This window comes from Oncorhynchus nerka, linkage group LG16 (genome assembly GCF_034236695.1).
Source record: "Oncorhynchus nerka isolate Pitt River linkage group LG16, Oner_Uvic_2.0, whole genome shotgun sequence".
Taxonomy (NCBI): Eukaryota; Metazoa; Chordata; class Actinopteri; order Salmoniformes; family Salmonidae; genus Oncorhynchus; species Oncorhynchus nerka.
In genome coordinates, this window is record NC_088411.1 from 2,661,779 (window position 1) to 2,684,751 (window position 22,973).

General features: G+C 44.0%; 1 protein-coding gene across 1 annotated transcript in view; it reads right to left on the reverse strand.

The window, feature by feature from the left end:
• The window catches only part of LOC115143865 (katanin-interacting protein-like), a 32,304-nt gene extending 10,101 nt beyond the window's left edge, over positions 1–22,203 (reverse strand). Inside the window, 16 exon segments of the mRNA XM_065002357.1 lie at positions 5,833–6,010; positions 6,176–6,254; positions 6,599–6,813; positions 7,571–8,368; positions 9,180–9,353; positions 9,356–10,010; positions 11,090–11,227; positions 17,806–18,015; positions 18,155–18,251; positions 19,086–19,171; positions 19,441–19,586; positions 19,779–19,919; positions 20,233–20,494; positions 21,021–21,176; positions 21,337–21,438; positions 21,638–22,203. Of these exon segments, the coding sequence (XP_064858429.1) occupies positions 5,833–6,010; positions 6,176–6,254; positions 6,599–6,813; positions 7,571–8,368; positions 9,180–9,353; positions 9,356–10,010; positions 11,090–11,227; positions 17,806–18,015; positions 18,155–18,251; positions 19,086–19,171; positions 19,441–19,586; positions 19,779–19,919; positions 20,233–20,494; positions 21,021–21,176; positions 21,337–21,438; positions 21,638–21,796 (3,596 nt within the window). The 5' untranslated portion in view covers positions 21,797–22,203.
• Positions 22,204–22,973: the final 770 nt, after the last annotated feature.

Sequence of the window (22,973 nt, forward strand, 5' to 3'; positions counted from 1 at the left end):
GGTCGACCGTTTAATCGGCATGGCCCGATTACATTGCACTGCACGAGGAGACTGCGTGGCTGACTAACTACCTGTTAAGTGAATGCAGCAAGGAGCCATGGTAAGTTGCTAGCTAGCATTAAACTTATCTTATAAAAAACAATCAATCTTAACATAATCACTAGTTAACTACACATGGTTGATGATATTACTAGGTTAACTAGCTTGTCCTGCGTTGCATATAATCAATGCGGTGCCTGTTAATTTATCATCGAATCACAGCCTACTTTGCCAAACGGGTGATGATTTAACAAGCGCATTCGCAAAACAAACACTGTAGTTGCACCAATGTACCTAACCATGAACATCAATGCCTTTCTTAAAATCAATACACAAGTATATATTTTTAAACCTTCATGTTTATTTAAAGGAATTCATGTTAGCAGGCAATATTAACTAGGGAAATTGTGTCACTTCTCTTGCGTTCTGTGCAAGCAGAGTCAGGGTATATACAGCAGTTTGGGCCGCCTGGCTCGTTGCGAACTGTGTGAAGACCATTTCTTCCTAACAAAGACCGTAATTAATTTGCCAGAATTGAACATAATTATGACATAACATTGAAGGTTGTGCAATGTAACAGCAATATTTAGACTTAGGGATGCCACCTCGTTAGATAAATAACGGAATGGTTCCACATTTCACTGAAAGAATAAATGTTTTGTTTTCGAAATGATAGTTTCTGGAATCGACCATATTAAATTACATAATGTTCATATTTCTGTGTGTTTATTACATTATAATTAAGTCTATGATTTGATAATTGATAGAGCAATCTGACTGAGCGGTGGTAGCCAGCAGCAGGCTCATAAGCATTCAGTCAAACAACACTTTCCTGTGTTTGCCAGCAGCTCTTCGCAATGTTTGAAGCACAGCGCTGTTTATGACTTCAAGCCTATCAACTCCCGAGATTAGGCTGGCAATACTATAGTGCCTATAAGAACATCCAATAGTCAAAGTTAATGAAATACAAACTGTATAGAGAGAAATAGTCCTATAATTCCTATAATAACTACAACCTAAAACTCCTTAACTGGGAATATTGAAGACTCATGTTAAAAGGAACCACCAGCTTTCATATGTTCTGAGCAAGGAACTTAAACATTAGCTTTTTTACATGGCACATATTGCACTTTTACTTTCTTCTCCAACACTGTGTTTTTGTATTATTTAAACCAAATTGAACATGTTTCATTATTTATTTGATACTAAATTGATTTTATTATTATATTAAGTTAAAATAAAAGTGTTCATTCAGTATTGTTGTAATTGCCATTATTACAAAGAACAATATTTACACTACATGGCCAAAAATGAACAGCTTATTTCAAATTCATGAGCATTAATATGGAGTTGGTCCCCCCGTTGCTGCTATGACAGCCTCCACTCTTCTGGGAATGCTTTCCACTTGATGGTGCAGGGACTTGTTTCCATTCAGCCACAAGAGCATTAGTGAGGTCGGGCACACCGATCTCGACAAACCATTTCTGCATGCACCTCGCTTTGTGCACGGGGGCATTGTCGTGCTGAAAACAGGAAAGGGCTTTCCCCAAACTGTTGGCACAAAGTTGTAAGCACAGAATACAATTCATTAAAAATCCTACAATGTGATTTTCTGTTTTTTTTCTCCTCATTTTGTCTGTCATAGTTGAAGTGTACCTATGATGAAAATTACAGGCCTCTCTCATCTTTTTAAGTGCGAGAACTTGCACAATTGGTGGCTGACTAAATACTTTTTTGCCCCACTGTATCTACCAATAGGTGCCCTTCTTAGCGAGGCATTGTAAAATCACCCTGGTCTATGTGTTTTAAATTCATTGTTTGACTGAGGGACCTTACAGATAATTGCATGTGTGGGCTACTTATTAGGCTATCAATGAGTATGGCTAAGCTATTATTCATAGTGCCAGTCAATTATTATTCATAGCCCACACACATTGAAGTTGAACATAGCCAAATGCATCTGTTTAATTAAGCCTATTGTGCAATAAAAAGTTTGGCCTATAGCTTATTTAATGAATCCCTGGCTAGCTGTTGATGTCTTAGGTCACGGGTCTCCAACCCTGTTCCTGGAGAGCTACCAACCGTCCTGTAGGTTTCTGCTCCAACCCCAGTTGTAACTAACCTGATTCAGCTCATCAACCAGCTTTTGAAAGAGATGCGCTAGATTAGGGTTGGAGTGAAAACCTACAGAATGGTAGCTCTCCACGAACTGGGTTGGAGTGCCCTGTTCTTGGCAATAGATCGCAAAGTAGCATCCCCGCTAAACTTTTTGGAATTGGCAAGTTCACTTTCTCCCTTTCATCCCATAAACACAGTCAAGTGCAAATACGGTTCAGCAGCTCAAATCAGCAGGATGTGGGGCATTGTTATTAGGAAGGACGTCTACCATGGATGGATCGCTAAAATAATGATTATGAGCACACTTCATCAATGTAAATATTATGGGGAGACCTATACATTTGGCAGCCAAGCACGAGTTATCAGTGTAGCCTATTATCGTCTAGATATGATATTGAAATAACTTCACGCCTACAATAAAAACCTCCAGGCTTCTGTCACAAGAGTCAATTCAATAAAAACCTCCAGGCTTCTGTCACAAGAGTCAATTCAATAAAAACCTCCAGGCTTCCGTCACAAGAGTCAATTCAATAAAAACCTCCAGGCTTCCGTCACAAGAGTCAATTCAATAAAACATTTAAATAATTTCAGGGCAGTTTAGGAAAACAAATCCTGTGTGAATCATCCTCTGGAATAACGCACATGCTTGGATAATAATGACAAAACCAGCGTCTCTAGTAATACCCGTCTGAATAGGGCTATAACATGGCAAAGAATAGGTTCATCATTCCATGGGATCCGTCAAGGCTGCACACAGCAGAAATATCATTGAAATATTCTAGTTCTTACACATCACCACCTATATTCAAACAAAATAGGCCTTTTAATAGGCAAATGGGCAGCATTATGCTCATGCCAGTCCTCTAGAACGCAAATGTAGTCTTCCTAGTTGAACTGCAACAATGAGAAATCCCAGGAGTCGACTAAAGTGGAAATTCCAACCGGATGCTTCAGGTGTATACTTCCGGTGAAACATTTGGCTCCTTGGGTCCAGTGGTGTAAAATACTACTTCAGTAGGTTTTTGGGGGGTATCTGTACTTTACTATTTACATTTTTGACAACTTTTACTTCATTACATTCCTAAAGAAAATGATGTACTTCTTACTCCATACATTTTCCCTGCCACCCAAAACTACTCATTACATTTTGAATGCTTAGCAGGACAGGAAAATGGTCTAATTAACACACTTATGAAAAAACATCCCTGGTCATCCCTACTGCCTCTGATCTGTCGGACTCACTAAACACATGCTTCATTTGTAAATTATGTCTGAGTGTTGGAGCGTGCCCGTGGCTATCCATAAATAAAAAAGAAAAGGGTGCTGTCTGGTTTTGATACTTAATAACATCTGGCACAGAATAAGGACTACTGCCAGAAAATAACATTTGTTTTTTTGAAGTTGGTCCAAGTGTGACTTGCTCAGAGATTGAGCTCCTCTGTCCAACATTCATTACTCAAACTCTCCTGTTGGATTTATCTACAGCTATGCACATGCGCAAATGGGATTTATTTACAAAAGATAGGAGTCAAACAAGTTCAATCGAAAATCGAAAATGATCTGTCGATTTGAAAAACGGCAAATGATCTTTTATCTTGCGACATATGTAAATTCCTTTATTACGTCACGTTAGCTTACAATAATTATTATTTTGATGGAAAACTGAATTTAGCTTCTTACGTCGCTACAAGTTACGTTGACATCCCTTCTTAAATCACTTGATAACGTTATGAAGTACGACATGCTCCTTTATTTTCTTAGTCTGCTCATACTGTCTCATGATCCAATTCCTGATTGCTACCCAGTCACCATGGGAAATATCCAGTCTCTCTCACCCAGCTATCAGGGAGGTCGGAGATGGGCCGGGCAGTGTGGGCCATGACACGGCTGTTCAGAACAGCAGGAACGCCAAAGGCAAGAACCTGAAGCGCTGCTCAATCATCAACATGAAGCGGAAGAAGGGTTCCAAGAAGGTGCAGCCCAACGGGAACAACTATTTTCAGGTCTCCCCTGAGATGTTCGATTGGGTTCAAGTCAGGGCTCGGGTTGGGCCACTCAAGGACATTCAGAGACTTGTCCCGAAGCCAGTCCTGCTTGGTCTTGGCTGTGTGCTTGGGGTCATTGTCCTGTTGGAAGGTGAACCATCACCCCAGTCTGAGGTCCTGAGCACTCTGGAGCAGGTTTTCATCAAGGATCTTCGCTCTGTTCATCTTTCCCTCGATCCTGACTAGTCCTCCAGTCCCTGCCGCTGAAAAACATCCCCACAGCATGATGTTGCCATAACCATGCTTCACCGTAGGGATGGTGCCAGGTTTTCTCCAGACATGATGCTTGGCATTCAGGCCAAAGAGTTCAATTTTGGTTTCATCAGACCAGAGAATCTTGCTTCTCATAGTTTGAGAGTCTTTGGGCTGTCATGTGCCTTTTACTGAGGAGTAGCTTCCGTCTGGCCACTCTCCCATAAAGGCCTGATTGGTGGAGTGCTGCAAAGATAGTTGTCCTTCAACACTGCAGAAATGTTTTGGTACCCTTCCTCAGATCTGTAAGGAATACCTAGGATAGGATAAAGTAATCCTTCTCACCCCCCTTAAAAGACCTAGATGCACTATTGTAAAGTGGCTGTTCCACTGGATGTCATAAGGTGAAAGCACCAATTTGTAAGTCGCTCTGGATAAGAGCGTCTGCTAAATGACTTAAATGTAATGTAAAATCTGTGCCTCGACGGAATCCTGTCTCTGAGCTCTACGGACAATTCCTTCGACCTCATGGCTTGGTGTTTACTCTGACAACTGTAGGACCTTATTTAGACAAGTGTGACAAATCATTTCTTTTTTAGAATAAGGCTGTAATGTAACAAAATGTGTAAAAAAAAAAGTCAAAGGGTCTGAATACTTTCCGAATGCACTGTATATCGAATGAAAGCCACAATAAACACTGACATGATAGACACTTAAGAGATAGAGTCAGTTGAATGAAATCCCTTACAATACTGTTGTTGGCTGTGTTGATGAAGTTGTTGACAAGTTAACTGGATAACGACTTAAAATAAAGGTAACTGCCAAAATAAAGGAAGAATCAACATAAAGTGTCTTAGTAGGGCATTGGGCCACCACGAATCAAAACCGCTTCAATGTACCTTGGCATAGTTTCGTCAAGTGTCTGGAAGTCAATTGTGGACTCTATGTTGGACCCCAGGAAGAGTAACTGCTGCATGTGCAGTAGCTAATGGGGATCTAATAAACAAAACAATTGGAGGGATGCGACACCATTTTTCCAAGAGAAATTCCATTATTTGGTGTTTTGTTGATGGAAAACGCTGTCTCAGGCGCCGCTCCAGAATCTCCCAGAAGTGTTCGATTGGGTTAAGATCTGGTGACTGTCATTCAGTGACCACTCATGCCCTGTGGATGGGTGCATTGTCATCCTAGCCATGGTAGCCAAAATAATGGCCGGCCCAGCATTTTTATACATGACCCTAATTATGATGGGATGTTAATTGCTTAATTAACTCATGAACCACACATGTGGAAGCCCCTGCTTTTAATACACTTTATCCCTTATCTACCCAAGTGTTTCCATTATTTCCTCACTTATGCAGTTAGATCCATCTACATTGTCAGCAGTGTGAGGTCAGAGACACGCACGCACACACACAGACACACACACAGTACTGACTTATCGAGGGTGCGTGCTTCCTGGCTGTACTCAGGCAGGTCGTTGAGGTCCCGTGGCGAGGCATCCACCATGGTCAGGTCCAGAGGCAGGCTGTCCCCCTCCTTCCCCACCACCTCTAACCCTGTCAGTCCCAGGTAGTGGGAGTCCCCCCACGTCATGCTCAACTCTATCCTAAGGCCTGAAGATGGCGAGGGGGGAGAGAAGGAGAGAGAGATCTTAGAGAGTCCGTGTGAAACAAGCTGAGCTAGCGACATTTTACAGAGAGCAAAATACAGTCCTGTGTTTAAAATGAGGAATTCATGAATTGATCATGAATAACACTAACTTAGAAGAGAGTACTCACACTTTCCGTTGTACATTCCTGGGATCTGCTCCAGGGTCTCCTCAGACTGACCATCAGTCGGGTTAAGATGGAGTTTTAACTGAAAGATGGCAGTGAATAGAAACCAGCAATGTTAGCGCTAGGCTGGAAAAAATCCTGCACGTCTTGTATCAATCGGGCAGGTAGCCTAGTGGTTAGAGCATTGGACTAGTAACCAAAAGGTTGTAAGATTGAATCCCTGAGCTGACAAGGTAAAAATCTGTAATTTTGCCGCTGAACAAGGCAGTTAACCCACAGTTCCTAGGCTGTCATTGAAAATAATAAATTTGTTCTTAACTGACTTGCCTGGTTAAATAAAGGTTAAAACCATTTTTTAAATTTTTTTATGTATCCAGGCTTTCCATGTTTTCACTGTACAGTCCCAGTCAGTCATGTTGTACTCACAGCGAGGTCGTCCTTGGGTCTGAAGCCAGCCTGGGTGAAGGGTCGTTCCTCCCCCTCTCCGTCGGCCGTGCGGGGCCTCTGCAGCTCCTCCTCATACCCCACCAGCTCTTTGAAGCCCTCCGCCTCCCCGCAAAACGTCTCGTCGTAGCGCGACATAGCCTCCAGGATCTCATCATCTGTGGTGAACAAGATGGTGTCCCCGAACTGGTCCAGACCTAAGAGGAGAGGGGTGGAGGTATAATTCAAGATGTTAGAGGCAAACATGTTTTAATGCATGGGCAACAAATGACATTAAACCTACACTGAGCGTATAAAACATAAAGAACACAAGCTCTTTCCATGACATATACTGACCAGGTGAAAGATATTATCCCTTATTGATGTCACTTGTTAAATCCACTTCAAATCAGTGTAGATGAATGGGAGGAGACAGGTTAAATAAGGACTTTTAAGCCTTGAGACAATTGAGACATAGATTGTGTTTGTGTGCCATTCAGAGGGTGAATGGGCAAGACAAAATATTTGAGTGCCTTTGAACGGGCTATGGTAGTAGGTTTGTGTCAAGAACTGCAACGCTGATGAGTTTTTCACACTCATCAGTTTCCCGTGTGTATGAAGAATGGTCCCCCACCCAAAGGACATCCAGCCAAATTGACAACTGTGGGAAGCATCGGAGTCAACATAGGCCAGCATCCCTGTGGAACCTTGTAGAGTCCATGCCCCGACGAATTGAGGCTGTTCTGAGTGCAAAAGCGGGGGTGTGCAACTCAATATTAGGGATACTTTCTTAATGTTTGTACACTCAGTGTATTTTGTCACCAAACAAATGCTGTAGTTCTACGATCTAAATTAATATAATACATGAAGCTCGTAAAATAAGGACCTATTATAGGCCAACTGTGGTAGAACTATAACATGGGATACATTTGGGTGTCTAAGGAGAGGCTATCCCTCACTCATGATCCCCCCTACCTCCAGACAGTGTCCCTGACGCCTTGGCGATCTCTCCCCTGAAGATGCACCTCCCATCCAACAGCATCTCAGCCTCCTTCACCCCCCTGAACGAGTGGATCCTGGACTTGTTGTAATTCCACACTCTTATCATGGCTACCTGACATGGCCCAGCGAACTCAAGGTAGATCACATGACTCATCCCCTGGGTGAACGGCGCCAGCCACAGGTGCATGTCGTCCTGCGTGCGGTTGATTCCGTCGATTAGGTTGGCGACCACGCGCGGGTCTTTGCCGTAGGCGGGTAGCACGTTAATATCAGGCGGGTCGGCTTGGATGTGGGCGGGCCGGACGGGCTGACCGCTGGAGCTGAAGACTTCCAGACCGTTGAGGCCCACGTAGTGGCGGTCACCCCATGTGGACAGGATGTTAATGACCAGACGTTGACCACGTGGGAGGACCGGAATCTCAAACTCTGGCTCGGCGAAAAGGTCATCCACCGGGTCATCGCAGAAGCCCCCTTGAGGGGCGGGTGAAGAGAGGTGGGACGAAGAGGGGAAGGGGCTGTAGGGGGGGCCTGCTGTGTCGGAGGTGAGTGGGGCGATACTGGCGGCTCTGGAGGAACGCTGGAGGAACTCGTCAAAGATGTCGCCCTCGAAGCCCATGTTGGAGATGCGACCACGCTGGCACTGGTTGAACTTTGTGAGGGAGTCCCAGGACTCCATGAGGTTGTCATCCTGGGCCTGCCGGCTGTGGAGCGTGGCCCGGGGGGTACGATGCTGCCTCTTGCTGATGCTGCCTGACATTGAACTTGTCTCCTCTGTGGAATCAACACACTCTCATGTTACCTCAAAGACCATGCAGAGTACCTAATACAAGTGTAGCTAAGCAAGCTTATTTTTTGACCGTTTTATACATTGTGGTACTCTATGTCATTTTGTGAGTAAGAATTCTCCAACTAAAGTTATGGCCCACAATAATCCTAAAATAATTGTACTTATTCCAGTTATGAAGAAGATACAATTTTTATGGTAATGATTATGTAATTTTCATACTGAATAGCCCAACTCAGACAGCTGGTGTGATAACTTTCAGCTGACACGTCCACAACAGATATGGTCAGAACCAGCTGGCATGTGCCCTGTGTGTGTGTGTGTGTGTGTGTGTGTGTGTGTGTGTGTGTTGTGTTTGTTTCCAGATAGGGGAAAAACAAGCTATTACTAGAGGGTCTGGGGGGGGATTCTGTCTGTTGTCATGGAGATAAAGAGAGATTATTATAGGATGCAGGCCTAGATTTGTTGTGATGCAGCAATCTGTCTGTTCTATAATCTCATTTAGAAAAAAAAAAAAGATATCTGGTCTGCCGTTGACAAGAACAATGAGATTTCTCAATATCCTCAACATTGGGAAAACATTCTTGAGTTGCATAATAGAGGCAAGTAGACAAACAGGCTACCACTAGAGATGATTCTGTCTCAAATCACATTAACTTCTCATATCTTGCCTGCACAGCTCAGTATGCAGAGTAGATAAAGGAGCCGCAAAAGTATTGTACAAATGAAATTACTCACACAGGTCTTAGGACCACACGTACACACACACGTACACACACACACAGGATATTATCCTACCTGTGGTCAGTCCAATGGCTCCATGCTGGTGCTCCTCTGCTGGTTTTCTGCTACTAGTGTTGTTGTTCATGCCTGAGCTCCTACGCCCACTAACAGGCCGGTCCTGGTGCTGCTGGTCACCTCCCAGGTCCAGAGAATCTGTACACCATTGGCTCTCGTTCACAGTCCTCTCCACCCCCGACACACCCTCCCCGGGTTACAGCCCAGCTCCGGGAGCACCGAGGTAGAGGTGGATTGGGGGAGGGGAGGTTTGGGCTCCACAGACTGCTGGGGCACTAGCCAGAGGGGTCTCTCCCTTCCGGCCTCGCAGCCCTCGGGGGCGCTCCGGGCCAGGGGCTGTAGCCACTGGGGACTCCTGGAGGAAGAAGGCTGGGTGGTGACTGTGCACTCAGTGGGTTGACCCGATTGCTCCAGCTGCTGTTTCAGAGGGGGGTGGGGGAGGGCCAGGTCCGGAGGGTCCATGTCAAAGGAGTCCCTCTGTAGGGGGGGACAGTTTGTAGATGTGGGGGAGGGGGGATTGTAGATTTGATCCTGCATGTCTATCCTGACCTGGGCTAGCCCCTCAGATAGTCTGTGGTTGGGGACTCGATTCTCCCCTCTGCTTTCCACCCACGCGCCACTCTCGTCATGGCGCTGTGGGCTGGCACCCCGCAGACTGTGGCCGGACCCCACTGGGCTGGGAGAGAAGGATTCTGGGACTTGGAGTGCCTGGAGATCGATGCTGGTGCTGTAATCAAAGATCTGGTTGCCACAGCCCTTGTTCAGCTCACCTTCAAACACCAGAGTGCTGTTGAGGTAAAGATTCACATGCCGGGCACCAACGTCCAGGTCCTAAAAAAGAACAGCACAGCTATTTCAGGCTCTAAGCAGGGCAATATTTAGGTAATGCATGGATTTCGGTAGACCGTATAAGAAAAGCAACATCAAAAATGAAAAATGAACAAGGAAAATGTCAAAGAGCTTGAATATTGATGTGAACGTGACATAGATCAACACTGAAACTGATACCATACTGTTAACCAAGGAGCTTCCTAGTTGTAGGCCCCAATATTCTTTCCCACAGGTATGTATGTAGGCAGAGTCAATTAAGCTAACCGTGCAGACGTAGTCAACTGTAAAGCTAATTGTAATTAGTCTCCTTACCAACACACACAGACAGACATGGTGGATGGCTAAATGGCTAAGACCAGACTCAAATCTCCTCAATCCCTGCTCATTAAATCAGTGTATCCCCACCCCATGGATCCCACAGTATCAAACAGCTCCTTACCTCGCATCCTAAAACACACCACTAGAATCTGAAATAGGACTCAATGAACAGAGACACTGCTAATATCAACCCATATCATCCATAGTTCCAGACAGACCCCTGGTTGCCTGGGCTTTGTGATTCCCGTCCTTCCCTTTTGTGACAGCAGCAGGGCGAGAGGCGAGAGCAGTAACCTGGGCGTCCCCTCACTAATCCCCCAGGTCTAATCTCTTACTGTTCCACATTTGGACTGACTGGTAGCTCACACAGACACGGCTTGAAGGCTATACCCTCCCTCCCAAAGCCTTCTCCAATATGGTGGTCACCCTGTAGAATGAGAGGGGCTGGCTGAAGCAAGCTGAATTTATGAGCAACTGTTAACAGATGAAGGTGTTTATCTTAGTAAACCCTGAACTAGGACTGGTGTGATGAACCAATCAGATGCTTTATATATGTAAGGGCTGCACATACAGTAAGTGCTAACAACTTAAGTACCATTTCTATCAAAATCCATTTGAATCATTACCTAATGCAACCCTTTTTACTATAACTGGCAACTTCTACTGCAAAGGCTCCAGCCAAAAGCAGTGCACTACAAAATAAGGAATAGGGTGCCATTTCAGACTCAATCTGCCAGTTTGGCCCTAAAATGGGCTCTTACACTGAGGCTCCTGTTGTAGTTCCAGATCTTGATCAGGGATATCCCAAAGTCCGGAGAGCGCTCCAAGTTCCTGATGATGAAGTATAGTTGAACCGGGAGATGGAAAGGACAGGTCCACATATGACACTCCTTTGTGGTCTGGTGGTCAAACCAACACACAACAACATAGAGATAAGCAGTCAGTTTAAGTAAAAAATTTAAATCTGCATTTTCTATTGGTCATATACACATATTTAGCAGATGTTATTGCGGGTGAAGCGAAATAGATGAATACATTCACTTACAAAGCCTGTGCAGTCAAAATGTTCATGTATTTTATATACACTGCTCAAAAAAATAAATGGAACACTTATACAACGCAATGTAACTCCAAGTCAATCACACTTCTGTGAAATCAAACTGTCCACTTAGGAAGCAACACTGATTGACAATACATTTCACATGCTGTTGTGCAAATGGAATAGACAACAGGTGGAAATGATAGGCAATTAGCAAGACCCCCCCAATAAAGGAGTGGTTCTGCAGGTGATAACCACAGACCACTTCTCAGTTCCTATGCTTCCTGGCTGATGTTTTGGTCACTTTTGAATGCTGGCGGTGCTTTCACTCTAGTGGTAGCATGAGACGGAGTCTACAACCCACACAAGTGGCTCAGGTAGTGCAGCTCATCCAGGATGGCACATCAATGCGAGCTGTGGCAAGAAGGTTTGCTGTGTCTGTCAGCATAGTGTCCAGAGCATGGAGGCGCTACCAGGAGACAGGCCAGTATATCAGGAGACGTGGAGGAGGCCGTAGGAGGGCAACAACCCAGCAGCAAGACTGTTACCTCCGCCTTTGTGCAAGGAGGAGCAGGAGGAGCACTGCCAGAGCCCTGCAAAATGACCTCCAGCAGGCCACAAATGTGCATGTGTCTGCTCAAACGGTCAGAAACAGACTCCATGAGGGTGGTATGAGGGCCTGACGTCCACAGGCGGGGGTTGTGCTTACATACAGCCCAACACCGTGCAGGACGTTTGGCATTTGCCAGAGAACACCAAGATTGGCAAATTCGCCACTGGCACCCTGTGCTCTTCACAGATGAAAGCAGGTTCACACTGAGCACATGTGACAGACGTGACAGTCTGGAGACGCCGTGGAGAACGTTCTGCTGCCTGCAACATCCTCCAGCATGACCGGTTTGGCGATGGGTCAGTCATGGTGTGGGGTGGCATTTCTTTGGGGGGCCGCACAGCCCTCCATGTGCTCGCCAGAGGTAGCCTGACTGCCATTAGGTACCGAGATGAGATCCTTAGACCCCTTGTGAGACCATATGCTGGTGCGGTTGGCCCTGGGTTCCTCCAAATGCAAGACAATGCTAGACCTCATGTGGCTGGAGTGTGTCAGCAGTTCCTGCAAGAGGAAGGCATTGATGCTATGGACTGGCCCGCCCGTTCCCCAGACCTGAATCCAATTGAGCACATCTGGGACATCGTGTCTCGCTCCATCCACCAACGCCACGTTGCACCACAGACTGTCCAGGAGTTGGCGGATGCTTTAGTCCAGGTCTGGGAGGACATCCCTCAGGAGACCATCCGCCACCTCATCAGGAGCATGCCCAGGCGTTGTAGGGAGGTCATACAGGCACGTGGAGGCCACACACACTACTGAGCCTCATTTTGACTTGTTTTAAGGACATTACATCAAAGTTGGATCAGCCTGTAGTGTGGTTTTCCACTTTAATTTTGAGTGTGACTCCAAATCCAGACCTCCATGGGTTGATAAATTTGATTTCCATTGATAATTTTTGTGTGATTTTGTTGTCAGCACATTCAACTATGTAAAGAAAAAAGTATTTAATAAGAATATTTCATTCATTCAGATCTAGGATGTGTTATTTTAGTGTTCCCTTTATTTTTTTGAGCAGTGTATAATTCCACGGTAAGAGGTTGGACAAATACTGTAATATTGCGAAAGTGATGATGATTCTCTTTTAGTGTAAGAGCTGTTTGAAAAGACAGCCTGAAACTTCAGCCTGTTTTGGTGGGATGGAATTTTGGCCTGGCTGATGACATCACCAGGTGATAAATTAGTTAATAGACCAATAAGAAAGAAAGTTCCAAACCACTCTGCAAATAACAGCTAGTTTTCAGTTTTTCCCTCCCCACTCAGACCACTAAGACAGTCCTAGCAAAATTATTGCTAGAGAAATTGCTCTTGCTAAGAAGCTATTATTGTTTATTTTTTTGCATTTTAATTGAAAACAATCACAGTAAGGTATTTAATTGTTACTCATAAATGATTTTGTATTGAGATAAAAAAAAAATGGCTGCATTGGGCCTTTAAAATGACCAGAGGCCCAATATACTGTAATCTGGTAACACTCAGAGTACCATAGAGCCGTGAGTACCAAAGCCACAGAGCCGTGATAGTCCGGCAACCCATTGTGACATAGCTACACGGTTCTGAAACCCCTGTCCGCGGGGACGCACAGCCTGACTGCGCACCTCCCCCAAATTCCCAACCAACACGACTCTGCAAACGCGTCTTCTCTTCATTTGAATGGGGTGAAGGTTGGAAAAATTGCTCGAGCCGCACTGAGAAATCGGAAAGCAAACAGTCCAATATTCTAGAAAAGTGCTGTGCGGACCTGTACACATTTTGGACTATGATAAGCATTTCATGTGTATTAAGCGTATTTACAGTGCTGTGAAAAATAACTTGCCCCCTTTATAATTTCCTCTATTTTTGCATAATGTTTGATACTACAGTAAATGTTATCAGATCTTCAACCAAAACCGAATATTAGATAAATGGAAACTGAGTGAACAAATAACACAACAATTACATACTTATTTCAATTATTACATAAAGAAAGTTACAGTTGAAGTCAGAAGTTTACATACACCTTTGCCAAATACATTTAAACTCAATTTTTCAACATTACTGATATTTAATCTTAGTAAAAATTCCCCGTCTTAGGTCAGTTAGGATCACCACTTTATTTTAAGAATTTAAGTATGCTTGGGTTTTATTGTCCATTTGGAAGACCCATTTGCGACCAAGCTTTAACTTCCTGACTGATGTCTTTTGAGATGTTGCTTCAATATATCCACATCATTTTCTTGCCTCGTGATGCCATCTATTTTGTGAAGTGCACCAGATGCTCCTGCAGCAAAACACCCCCACAACATGATGCTGCCACCCCCATGATTCACGGTTGGGATGGTGTTCTTCAGCTTGCAAGCATCCCCCTTTTTCCTCCATACATAATGATGGTCATTATGGACAAACAGTTTTTATTTTTATTTCATCCAAATCATTTCTCCAAAAAGTACAATCTTCGTCTCCATGTGCAGTTGAAAACCATAGTCTGCCCTTTTTATGGCGGTTTTGGAGCAGTGGCTTCTTCCTTGCTTAGCGGCCTTTCAGGTTATTTCGATACTGGACTCGTTTTACTGTGGATATAGATACTTCTGTACATGTTTCCTCCAGAATCTTCACGAGGTCCTTTGCTGTTATTCTGGGATTGAGTTGCACTTTTCGCACCAAAGTTTGTTCATCTCTAGGAGACAGAACGCGTCTCCTTCCTGAGCGGTATGACAGCTGTGTGGTCCCATGGTGTTTATATTTACATACTATTGTTTGTACAGTTGAACGTGGTATCTTCAGGCGTTTGGAAATTTCTCCCAAGGATTAACCAGACTTGTGGAGGTCTCTTGTGGAGGTGTCTTTTTTTCTGAGGTCTTGGCTGGTATCTTTTGATTTTTCCATGAGGTCACTGAGTTTGAAGGTAGGCCTTGAAATACATCCACAGGTACACCTCCAATTGACTGAAATAATGTTAATTAGCCTGTCAGAAGCTTCTAAAGTCATTACATAATTTTCAGGAATTTTCCAAGCTGTTTCAAGGCACAGTCAACTTAGTGTATGTAAACTTCTGACCCTCTGGAATTGTGATACAGTGAATTATAAGTGAAACAATCTGTCTGTAAACAATTGTTGGAAAGATTACTTGTGTCATGCACAAAGTAGATGCCCTTAACCGACTTGCCAAAACTATAGTTTGTTAACAAGAAATTTGTGGAGTGGTTGAAAAACAAGTTTCAATGACTCCAACCTAAGTGTATGTAAACTTCAGACTGCAACTGTATGTAACACCCAATGCCCCTGTGTGAAAAAGTAATTGGCCGCGTTCAGCTGCAATGACTCCAACCATACACTTCCTGTAGTTGTTGATCGGTCTCTCACATCGCTGTGGAGAAATTTTGTCCTACTCTTCCATGCAGAACTTATTTAACTCAGTGACATTTCTGGGATTTCAAGCACGAACTGCTCATTTCAAGTCCTGCCACAACATTTAATTTGGGATTAGGTCTGGACTAGGCCATTCCAAAATGTCTAATTTGTGTTTTTCTAGCCATTTTCATACAGACTTGATTGTGTGTTTTGGATCATTGTCTTGCTGCATGACTCAGCTTCCGCTTCAGCTTCAGCTCATAGATGGATGGCCTGACATTCTCCTGTATAATTCTCTGATACAGAGCAGTATTCATCGTTCCTTCCATTAAGGCAAGTTGTCCAGGTCCTGAGGCAGCAAAGCATCCCTAAACCATCACACTACCACCACCATGCTTGACCGTTGGTACAAGGTTCTTACTGTGGAATACATTGTTTGGTTTTCACCAGGCATAATGGGACCCATGTCGCCCAAAAATAAATGCAGTGCATTCGGAAAGTATTCAGACCCCTTGACTTTTTCCACGTTGTGTAACGATGCTGCCCTATTGCAAAATTGATTTTAAAATACTTCTTTATTTGTACTATTTTCTACATTGTAGAATAATAGTGAAGACATCAGAACTATGAAATAACACATATGGAATCATGTAGTAATATTTTAGATTCTTCAAAGTAGCCACCCTTTGCCTTGATAACGGTTGTGCACTCTTGGCAATCTCTCAACCAGCTTAACTTGGAATGCTTTTCCAATAGTCTTGAAGGAGTTCCACATATGCGGAGCACTTGTTGGCTGCTTTTCCTTCCCTCTGCGGTCTAACTCATCCAAACCTTCTAAATTGGGTTGAGGTTGGGTGGTTGTGGAGGCCAGGTCATCTGATGCAGCACTCCATCACTCTCCTTCTTGGTCAAATAGCCCTTGCACAGCCTGGAGGTGTGTTGGGTCATTGTCTTGTTGAAAAACAAATGATTGTCCCACTAAGCCCAAACCAGATGGGATGGCATATCGCTGCAGAATTCTGTGGTAGCCATGCTGGTTAAGTGTGCCTTGAATTCTAAATAAATCACTGACAGTGGCACCAGCAAAGCACCCCAACACCCTCACACCTCCTCCACCATGCTTCACGGTGGGAACCACAGATGCAGAGATAATCCATTCACCTCCGCGTCTCACGAAGACACGATGGTTGGAACCAAAAATCTCAAATTTTGACTCATCAGACCAAAGGACAGATTTCCACCAGTCTAATGTCCAGTGCTTGTGTTTCTCATGCAAGTTTCTTATTATTATTGGTGTCCTTTAGTAGTGGTTTCTTTGCAGCAATTTGACCATGAAGGCCTGATTCATACAGTCTCCTCTGAACAGTTAATGTTAAGATGTGTCTGTTACTTGAACTCTGTGAAGTATTTATTGGGCTGCAATTTCTGAGGCTGGTAACTCTAATGCTCTGCAGCAGAAGTAACTCTGGGTCTTCCTTTCATTGTGAGGGTCCTCATGAGAGACAGTTTTATCATAGCGCTTAATGGTTTTTGCAACTGCACTTGAAGAAACTTTAAAAGTTCTTGACATTTTCCGGATTGACTAACTTTCATGTCTTAAAGTAATGAACTGTTATTTATCTTTGCATATTTGAGCTGTTCTTGCCATAATATGGACTTGGTCTTTTACCAAGTAGGGCCATCTTCTTTATACAAACACTACCTTGTCACAACACAAAGGATTGGCTGAAACCCATTAAGGAAACATATTCCACAAATGAACTTTTAACAAGGCACACCTGTTAATTGAAATGCATTCCAGGTGACTACCTCATGAAGCAGGTTGAGAGAATGCCAAGAGTGTGCAAAGCTGTCCCAAGGCAAAGGGTGGCTACCTTGAAGAATCTCAAATTTAAAATACATTTAGAGTTGTTTAACACTTTTTTGGTTACTACATGATTCCATTTGTTTGATTTCATAGTTTTGATGTCTTCACTATTATTCTACAATGTAGAAGAAAAAAAAAGAAGGAAAAACCCTGGAATGAGTAGGTGTGTCCAAACCTTTGACTGGTACTGTATATCTAATCAATCTACATACAATACTCCAATAATGACAAAGTTAAAACAGGTTTTTAGAAATGTTTTCTAATTTGGCCTTACTGAGGAGCTCAGTGACATTCAACGTGACACTGTCATTGAATGCCACCTTTCCAACAAGTCAGTTTGTCAAACTTTGAGTTTTGGTTCAGATCTGATAACATTCAGTATCAAAAATATGCTAAAATAGAGAAAATCAGAAAGTGGGCAAATACTTTTTCACGGCACTGTATATCACCTGATGTGCTATGTATAATCCTTTATCATGCACGACATAACATTAACAAAAGGATATCTACTCATAGGAAATGTCACCAAAAATCCCTACAAAATGTATAAATATTAAATATAATGCATCAAAACCTTTCTAAATAGTTTAATTTGTGTTGTCAGAAAGGCTTGGGGGGGAAACTTCCAACTCACCTTAGCATTCCCATTGACTAGCACTCCGAGGTTCCCAGGGGAGTCGGCGTTCCGGATGTCCAAGTCGTGAGGCGACATGTACAGCTTCCTGTTCCCTGGGCCGAAGAACTGCATCTCCGTCAGCCCCACCAGGCACCTGTTCCCCCAGTTACTCAGGATCTCCATGGTGACGTACACGGTGGGTGGTGCCTCCACCGAGACCCGCCTCCTCTGCCACCATGACAACGACAGAACTTCACGAGTCAAGCCAACCGTCACTTCATAAAGTACATCATACATGTGTGTGTTTGGTGTTTTCATGTGTGTCTGTCTCTCTCTCTCTCACTGTCTGTCTCACCCAGTTACTCACCGGTGGTTTGCTATTATCCGTCTTCACTGTCTGCGGGATTTCAAAGTTTGTGCCTGCCTCTAGTTTCTCCAACGCCTTTAGTAGTCTCTGCTGTTGCCTGAAAGAAAACGATTACTCATCAATTCTTTCACCACATCAATAGTCTTTGACCCTGCTCTTGGTGATTATCTATGGAAATGGATGCATGGTCACAGACAGTTATTGAAGACTCCCTACAGCTTTGTTGACTAAACCTGCTTCAAGGTCAGAGAGGTTAGGCTATCACTTACAGGTTTCTGATCGTTAGAGAGCCTCGATCGAAGGTATACAATTACTGGTGCTCTGGCGCCGCCCATCCAAGATATTACCACGAGTTTTGTACTGTACATGCTGTTATTATCCCGGCATAGTACACAAGCATGACGGAGTTAGTTATGCCAGTGTCTTTCTAAACTGTCACCAGTTAAGACTATATCTGGCCACTTCCCGATACGCAAACTAGCATACCTTATAGATGATTTCATTCTCTGTAGTATGCTATTTGTGGATACTATTGGAACATAGCCATTCAATGTTTTTTTCCTTTGTGACAGTCAAGGATAGAAGAGATTAGTATAGACCCGGATCATGAGATTAGTATTAGACCCGGATCATGAGATTAGTATAGACCCGGATCATGAGATTAGTATAGACCCGGATCATGAGATTAGTATAGACCCGGATCATGAGATTAGTATAGACCCGGATCATGAGATTAGTATAGACCCGGATCATGAGATTAGTATAGACCCGGATCATGAGATTAGTATAGACCCGGATCATGAGATTAGTATAGACTCGGATCATGATATTAGTATAGACCCGGATTTGACACCCCTGGTACAGACTTAGTTAGATCTCTCTATATGCATATATTGTAGTGACAGCAGCGTGTAACGTTGCAGTACACTACCTGGGACCCATGAGGATGACTCTCTGCATGGCTCTGGTCACCCCACTTTCATCTTTGTCGTCATCACGCAGCGAGCCGTTCATCATCTGGTATCCCATCACCATTTACAATGGAGGAGCACAATGGAGTTAGACCTAGAGAGGATAATAGCCTAACTATATTCAACTAAATGTAGAAAAGATTAGAAAATAAGAGACAGGGATAGGGCTAGACTGTAAAACATGAATCACTACAGCAGACAGGTCACAAGAAGATAACACAACCCACTAGTTGACCCAGCACAGCACACTGGTTGTGCCCATAGAAATATCATTAAATTCATTCATTCTATTTCTATGGTTGTTATCTATCCTACCGGGGTGCGGCTGAAGGCCCTGGGCTCGGGGCTCTGTAGTGGGCTGTTCTCTCTCTGCACCCTGCAAGCCGTCTCCTCCGAGTCGTGCTCCTCTTGGGAGGCCTTCCTTGCTGCAGACAGGGGGCGCTCCACATGATTCCACGGCCCTGAGAGAGCGAGTGGGGTCAGAGAGAGAAGTGGGGGGGGGTTAAGAGAGAGAGAGAGGGAAAGAAAGAGTCATACTCTTGAAACACAGTTCAGGGACCATTGTACACTTGACTGTTGTTTACTATGCAACAGCTATTTTCTACTAAGGCCTCTTAGGTTTATGAATGACATGAATACAGGGCAGAACATACGTTGAGGATCTCTGCCATCCCTGCACTCTTCTGAAGAGGGCCTGTCCAGAGTTTTGCTCTTCACCAGCAGAGGCTTGGTGGGTATGTAGGTCTCCAGGTTGTCTTTCCTCTTGGCCGACAGCGAACGCTCGATCGTACGGCCTGCAACATAATGGACAAAAGGTAAAGAAAGGTCAAAGAATAGAGACAACCTGAAGCAAATGCCAGGCTCAATAAAATCTCTAAAGTGCTGTCCTGTACTTGTCTCCTTCCTTTCAGCTGCAATGATATAAAAGATCTGGTGGGTAACTCCTCAGTAGGCAGCCACCATATTACTTTCACCAATCCTTTCATTTCAGATCAGTGCAAACAAAGGGGGGGACAAGGAAAGGTAGCCACTATAGTTGATGGTTAAGATGCACTTCTGGCTGAATAACATTAATACAGGATATCGTAATCCATATTGTTGGAGTACCTTTAGGAGAGGGCCCAAAGTCCAGCACTATAAGGTCTGCAGGGTCGTGAAGGCAGCCTTTGGGCCCAGTGGCTCGCGGATGGTTTGTGTTAGTAGATGTTTTGTTGGAGGAGGAAAGAGGCAGACCTAGCTCTTCCAGGCTCTCCGTGCTCTCCTCCCTCTCAATCTGCTCCTCCACCCACTCCTCGTCTGACTCCTCTCCCGCCGACCCCCGGCTGCCGCTGCTCCGCCGCATGCTCACCTCCAGGCTCCGTCGAAGCACCTGAGCGCCAAAAAACACCAGGGGTATGTTCAATTGAGTTGAAATGATAATGAAAAGTACATGCATTTCCTCCTCTGTTTCAAAATGTTTTCATCCCGTTTTGTGACCAAATGAACACTACTCAGCTCTCACCCTCACGTCACTACATTGTATGTAACACTAACCACAAACAAGGTTAACACTGAGCTATAACGCAAGTTGAAGAAACAGGGCAGTTCTACATTTTACGTGCCATGATTTATATCGCTCTGAAGGGGAGTGCTTGCTTGACATAAAAGGAAATGAAAAAATGTTGTAAATTAACACTAAAATCAGCGCACTCCGAATAGAAATCTATGATTTACGGCTACATATAATCTGGTGATGTGTAAATGGTGAAGATTGCTGTATTTCTTGCACTTTGGTTGCCCGGATCAGTGTCTTGGACACTATCTTAGGGAGAAAAGAGGAAAAAGAGGGAGAGAGAGAGAAGAGGAAGCAGAGGAGGGAGAGAAAAGGAGAGAAAAAAAAACAGCTGATCTCTCACCTTGACCTCGTTAATGTTGAGTAGGACACGTTCGCTTTGATGTTCAGGCTCCACCTGGCTACCTCCTCGGCCATCAGCCCTGGAGCCAAACGAACGTGACACCTTACAGGATTCTCGCCGCGAGTGGGGACTATGAGGAGAGCGTGGACTCGACCGCTGGAGAGGAACAGGGTGAATACAGAGCAGAGTGAGATGCAATCATGCAAACCCAGACTGACAGCTGCATTTGACACATACAGATACTGGCACACACCATGGAAATGTGGCAGAAAGAACAGTAAACGCCCACACACGCATTGTTTTCTTCCTACTTTACCTCCATCTCTATGCTGTCGTAGGGCTCAAAGTCTTCAGAGTACCGTCTCTCTGGAGATATCCGCAAACAGGGTCCTTGTTCTGTTCGAATATTGATTGAGTTCTGCAAAGATGAAAATAGAAAACACAATATTATTCACAACACAAACAGTACATTCTATTCCATTTGTGTGGAAAGGTCTATGATCATTGATTTGTTCGCTAGATCTATCCAACTATACATTAGGGTTAGGCTGTGTAAAGACCATTAGAAATAGAATGACTAGATTATATTTCTATGATGTAGACTAGAATGGCTGTACCTGAACCCATTCTTTCCTCTGCACTTTTCCCAGGGCAGTGAGACTCCTCTTCCTGCTGTTCACCTCCAGATTGTGGATTTCCTCCTCTGCTAGCTGCGAACCCCTTCTGGAGGCATCTGGTGATGAGTCAGAGGCAGAGAGCGCAAAGTCACTGCACATGAGCAGTCAAGTCCGCCATCAAATGAAGAGCAGAGGTTACATAGCACAGATGGTACCATAGCACACAGAGGGGGAAAAATGGGCACCGGTTATAACTGTCACTATCATTTATTCAACGGCCGAGGGCATAGGATTATATCATGCTAACTGAGGGGTGAGGTGGTGTTCTGCTGGTAATATGCCACAAGGACGCTACGAAGATTACGAAGTCATAAAGTATTTATAAACAGGGACATAATCTACAATAGCCTAACAAGGATTTAGTATTGTAGCAAAGATGGTTTGTAGTGTATGCTCAGTCATGCATGCTGTGTACAAGCCGTGTGTGTAGCTCTCAGAGCGGGCGGTGGCGAGGTGACAGACTTCTGGTTGGGTCTCTTGGTCTGCTTGCTAGCGTTAGCATTAGCCCCATTCAGATAGATGGAGAAGCCCTGCTCCAAACAATCTAGCTCAATCTCCTCTGGCTCTTTAGTTTTCAGTCTCTTTAAGATCCTATGGGTTAAAGGTCAAATGGTTATCATCACTATGAAATAAAACACATTTTCATAATAAGTGGTTTATGAATCTTTGAAAATTAGATTAAAAAAACATGTTTTAAGTCTGTTTTCATGTTTTTTTGTATGCATGTGAGAGAGCATAAGTATTAAGTATTAGTATTAGACTATAAGTAAGTATTAGACTACTGACAGTCAGTTACTGTGTCCTCTAAGTGTACCTGGAACTGCCTCTCCTAATAAGGCATTTGCCCTACACTGAAGGGCGATTAAATATTAATTCAGTGCTTCTTCGGCAGCCGAGCCAAGCTTCCCTCCTTGGCACCTCTGGCTCTCCTTCATAGATAGGTAAACAACAACAGGAAGCCGTGTCAGAGAGAAAAGTCACGCGTCAGCCATTTCAGGAACACGTACAGTATCACAATACACTAGGTCATGCTTCAGTGATCCCAATAGCTCTTTACACTCGTACCCGTATACGGGTCAAAAATTGCAGATTTGGCACTGATAAAACACCTACATTGGAACACAGTGGCTGTACAGTAACATGCTATGCATGACATCAGAGCTCTGGCTCTGCGCTTCACAGCGCTGTATGGGTTTTGACTGGCAGCAGTTCTGAACTTGAGAACCTGGGCGACAAGAATTGCCCCATCCTGCTTATTTTCATAGACTAGATGGAC